This window comes from Hibiscus syriacus, unplaced genomic scaffold, assembly GCF_006381635.1.
Source record: "Hibiscus syriacus cultivar Baekdansim isolate YM2019G1 unplaced genomic scaffold, ASM638163v2 tig00016066_pilon, whole genome shotgun sequence".
Taxonomy (NCBI): Eukaryota; Viridiplantae; Streptophyta; class Magnoliopsida; order Malvales; family Malvaceae; genus Hibiscus; species Hibiscus syriacus.
The window spans coordinates 404,477-409,909 of NW_024062381.1; the positions used below are offsets into that span (position 1 = coordinate 404,477).

Here is a 5,433-nt window from a genome sequence, read left to right on the forward strand (position 1 = left end):
CCAGCTTGAAGCCGTGGATTCTTGATAATAAAGGCAAATCTGTGGTGGGAAAAAGGGCAACAAGGTTTCGCATCACTTCTCTTTGTCTTTTCTCAAGTATATTTCTTCATGATTTTCTTTTAGTTTTTAATTTCCTTTGTTTGAACGGCAGACCCACACCCACGCTGAAGCTATTGTCCCTGGTTGATATTAAGGAGTTAACCTTTTGAAAAACAAGCATTCATCATGTGGAGGTTCTGGTGTAGTCCGTCTATGTACATATTTTATTCTGGTAAATAAAAACCAGCAACAAGTCTGATATTATTCATAAGGCAGTCAATCTCAGGTATTACAACTTGATGTTGATGACAGATTACAAACGAAAATCCCCCATTTCTGGAAAACAAAGCAGATCATTATGCAGGATGGTATTTGTCATAAAATGCTTGGTACTTGATGATCATCTTGTCATGAGGAGGCCATGTGTCTTTAATCACAGGCACTTCATAAAACTCTTTCATCCAACCCAACAACAACGGATATCTCTCATCAACTATTTTCAAGCCAGTCACCTCTTCAAAGACGCCGATCAAGTTCGCAAGCCAACCCAGAACAAGATCCGCCAGTCCCACCTTCTCTCCGCCGAAGAATTTCTTTCCCTTCAGCTCTTCCTCGACAAACTTCAGATTCTCCACCGATGCCGCCATAGCTTCCTCTCGTTCTTTCCCTTCTTTGGTGAAAACAGCCCATATTGTTGGCAAAAGCTGCAACAAAAACAAAACAAACCAGATGTTCATCAACATTTTCATTAAAAACCAGTGCATTATTCATAGAAGAATTGAACATCTTTTACCTTTTCGTCATTGAACTTGGCCCAAAACCTTTCCCTGGCTCTCTCAAAAGGATCTTCGGGTAATATCGGATTGTGCTTCCAAGTCTCATCAATGTATTCAAGGATCACAAGTGATTCCGAGATTGGGTTCCCGTTGTGAACAAGAACCGGGACTTTCTTGTACACGGGATTGTATTGAAGAAGAAGAGCACTCTTGTTGGATAGATCTTCATCCACTGCTTCGTACCCTATGCCTTTGAGCTTCAATGCCTGAACAACCCTTAAACCAAAAGGGGTTGACCATGTCTTCAAAAGCTTCACTTCTTCCATATTTGTTTGCTATGTAATACTGTCAAACAAGGTAATAATATATAGATACTAGATAATTGCACACTTTTGTGGGAGAAAGAAAAAAATGGTAAATTGGGAAAAAATTGACATATGACATTTGAGATTATGGTTATCTTTTTTAGAATTTTAATAGTAAGATATAATAAAAATTGAAAAGAGAATAAAGATGGGAAATTAGATTATAACCCATTTTAATATAGGGTAAAGTATACAAATGGTCCCCTGACTATATGATAATACTTTATTAAGTTCTTCAACTATTAAAAATTATAAAATAGTCCCCCAACTATAAAGTGTTGCTTCCTTGAGTCTATCGACTATCAAAAGTTACAAAACGATAACTTGACTATTCATTATGTTCCAAATACATCATTTTTCGTTAAAAAATCGACAGTTGTCTAAGTTAGACGTTAACATGATGACTGAAATATGATAGTTGTTTGAGATTTTATGATCATATTTTATCATATCATAATTAACATGTTAACATTCAGCTCAAAATATCGTCAATTTTTTTAATGGAGAATGACGAGTTTGAAACATAATGAACAACTAGGTGTTCATTTTGTAACTTTTAATAGTCGAATGACTCAACAAAACAACACTTTATAGTCAGATGACTATCTTATAACTTTTAATAGCCAAGGGACTTAATAAAATAATATCTTATAGTCGGGGAACCATTATGTACTTTACCCTTTAATATATGGTAGTAAACTGTGTGAGAAAAGAACTAAAAAGAAAGAGAAGAAAATATGATATTCTCTTTTGAAAATTTTGGACAGGTTGTTATGGTCGGTCCCATGGGGGCTCTTATTACTATTTATTTAACGTCGACCAATAAACCAAATGCGATACGACACCAATATATTAAAAATAATTAAAATATGTAATAGTAATATATAAAAATCAGATTAATATATGGTAAATTACATCATTAATCATTTTACTTTAAGTGATGCCTCGTTTTGGTCACTGAACTATTAAAATTTTCAATTAGGACACTAACTTTTTTAATTGGGTTTTTTGCTCATCAGGCCGTTAAAGCAACGTGATGATGTGCTTGTTATCTTTCTTTCTTTCTTTTGTAAAAAAATCTTAAACTCCTCCAACCGTTATCATTGGTTGATAGTTGCCCATTATTAATAGTCATTTGCGATAAAATAAATGCAAAATGTTTACATTTCTCTTCTTTCTTCTTCCATGTTTAATTTTTTTTTTTTTTGAAATTCACTTAAAATCAACGAAAATTCATTCAAAGTTTTGGCATTTTAATACTCTAATCACTTTTGACAATTGTTTGATGAGGTTAGTTTTGAAATATGTTGTTTGTCTTCTTAAAAAATATTTCCCATGATAGATTTGTATGTTTAATTTCATGAGTTTTAAAGAGATTTTAGAAAAATTTTACAATGATGAGGCGAATTCGACGTTATCTAGGAGATGATGAGGTGAAAAAAAGAAAAATATCACGTCAAATAAAATGAATAAAAATATTTTTTTACTTAAAATTCAACACATGTCAAAAAAATATCATGTCATTCGATTAATAATTTAACGCTTCAATAACAAAAAAAATAATTAAAAAATATAGGGTTATAGTTATTTTTTTATATAATTTAATGATCAAAATGAATACAACATCTAAAGTTTAATGATTAGTGGTTTAATTTAATTTAATGTATAACATCTTAGATATAGTTATATCGTGCATACAAAATTTACTGCAATATATAATATCTTAAATATGAATGACTTTACAACGTTACACACCGATAATTACTATTAATACCATATATTATTATAAAACACAAATATAAAATTCACAAACGGTTACTGAACTACTATCACAAATTATGTATATCTCATTTATCATTCAATAAATAATATAATAATCAATACTTGATGTGACATAAATATTAAATAAATTAATATATTATAATAAATAATCACGTCCTTTGATCATGGACAACAACAATTATATTCCTTAATTATTAGAATTCAAATCAAACTAGAACTAATAAAAGAAGCATAATGGATTAGCCCCCAAAAAAATTCATGGAGAATGAAATATGAGAACATATAATCTTTTGGGATCCCAGAAAGTTATGAGAGAAGGAAATATGAGACCATGTTCAATGTAGATAAAAATATAAGAAGAAACATAACTGATTCGTGGAAATTATTATATTAAAGAAATAGAGTGGATGACATAAATTAACTTACCTCAATAGTTAAAAGAATCGATGTTATTCTTAAAAGTCAAAGGTGAATTAACACCTTTGAATATGTGATGAAGATATAAAATTGAAAGAAATAAAAGAAGACAAAGGAAATAATTAGTACTAATATAATAATCAACAAAATAGTAAGAATTATTATGGAAGGATACATCCTACCCGACATGTTGTCTACTCAAAAATGGTTCATTAAAGTAGATCCTACATGTACATGATTTCTAACTCATATGCTTTGTTTGCAACATAAATCATAACCTCATGTCATCTCATTTATATGCTTATTCAAAAAAAAATCTAACCGCATAATTTCTAGTTCTCATACTTGTTCAGAAAAAAAAATTTAACCGCATGCTTTCTAGATTACTCTAATAAAATTAAAAGCGCATAAAAATCTTTTCCTTGTGTGTTCTTCTCACAGAACTTCTAAGGTTAGGCTAAGCTCTACCTAGGTTCGATTCTTGAGTTCAATATATGCTGAGTTTAGTTCTAGAGTAACAGGTTCATTTGGATTTAGTTCAATTCAAGGGGACACGTCTCTTTATGTCCGCACGTAAGTGAAAATCATCACAAAGACAATAAGGCGTGTGTCATGGAAGCGATATGCTATCCTACACAATGGTGAAAACCATTACGAAGGTATAACTTCTCACTCTCACTTAAATGAGAAGAGCGATGTTTTAGCTAATTTCATGATAATGCAAGTGCACAATGTGTGAGGAAAAGCGAAAAACACAATCAAACAACACAAAGCTGAGTTCTCAATTCCCTTAAAATTATTGAATCTAAAAAAATAAAAAACCCAATTATTTAGTATAACCATTACGAAGGTATAACTTCTCACTCTCACTTAAATGAGAAGAGCGATGTTTTAGCTAATTTCATGATAATGCAAGTGCACAATGTGTGAGGAAAAGCGAAAAACACAATCAAGCAACACAAAACTGAGTTCTCAATTCCCTTAAAATTATTGAATCTAAAAAAATAAAAAACCCAATTATTTAGTAATTAATCAAATTGTCAGCACAAATTTATTTTAATTAAACAAGTGATCAAAAATTAAATTAAAACGAATTTGTAATTTTCATTGCAAAGACAACTAACTATTCCACTAATGGTATGACTCTCTAAATGTCCCAACGAAGTTGCCAAGTTGTGGAAATGATCTAAAAATTGGATTTAAAAGCTCAATTAATTTAATTTAGGGTTTTCTATTAACATAAAAAATTGATTTAAATGTGATTGAGAACCTAAAAAAGTTGTCATTTTAATGAATATATTTTTAAATATTATTAAAACAACAATTTAAGGTTTGCGTACCAAAAATTAATTTCAGAAGTCAATTACGTGTGAGGAAAAGTAGCACCTCACAACGCCCTAAATCAATACTTAGTCGATTAATTAGTTATCTCTGTAGTGAAACTTACATATTCAAATTCAGTTAATTATAGATCCATTTTAACACATGAAAATTGTTAGCCTTCGAATTTAGAAATGGAAAAGAATTATATTTAACTGTTTTCCATCAAAAAGAAAATGTCTCTCATGCTTTAAACCAATCAATTCTATTTCCAATCAAATAAAATTACATATTCTCTTTCATAAAATCGTTATTAGTCCATATTTCAAATGCATGCACGAATAAAAAATAATAGAAAGAATAAATTAACTATAAATTACCAATCCTTTTAGGAAAAAAAATGATGTTCGATTATTTAAAGACATCAAAATTGAATATTTTATGCATTCTACTGATATTTACTCGATAAGTTTAAATAGACGAACATTTTTTTCTCTTGTACTCAAATTTTATGTGAGATCATATTTTAAGGTTTCACTTAACAGATGCCCTATCATTTTAAAAATCATCGAAAAAGACTTTTTTATTCTTTAAGACAATCGTTTCACAACAATTAGAAATTGAAAGGGTATTATCCTTAGTCTAATTATTCGATTGAATAAAGTTATGCTTATGAGGACATACATATCATGCGAAAATGATGTCATATGACCAAATTTATGTAAACAAATACG

The 5,433-nt window shown here is 29.8% G+C and overlaps 1 protein-coding gene across 1 annotated transcript; it reads right to left on the reverse strand.

Annotated features, from left to right (window-relative positions):
• Positions 1 to 266: 266 nt before the first annotated feature.
• LOC120208244 (probable glutathione S-transferase) lies at positions 267 to 1,242 on the reverse strand. The gene is made up of 2 exons (XM_039207562.1): positions 833 to 1,242; positions 267 to 743 (listed from the first exon to the last, which is right to left on the reverse strand). Exons 1-2 carry the CDS (start codon positions 1,139 to 1,141, stop codon positions 396 to 398), a joined length of 657 nt encoding a protein of 218 aa, XP_039063493.1. The 5' UTR covers positions 1,142 to 1,242; the 3' UTR covers positions 267 to 395.
• Positions 1,243 to 5,433: the final 4,191 nt, after the last annotated feature.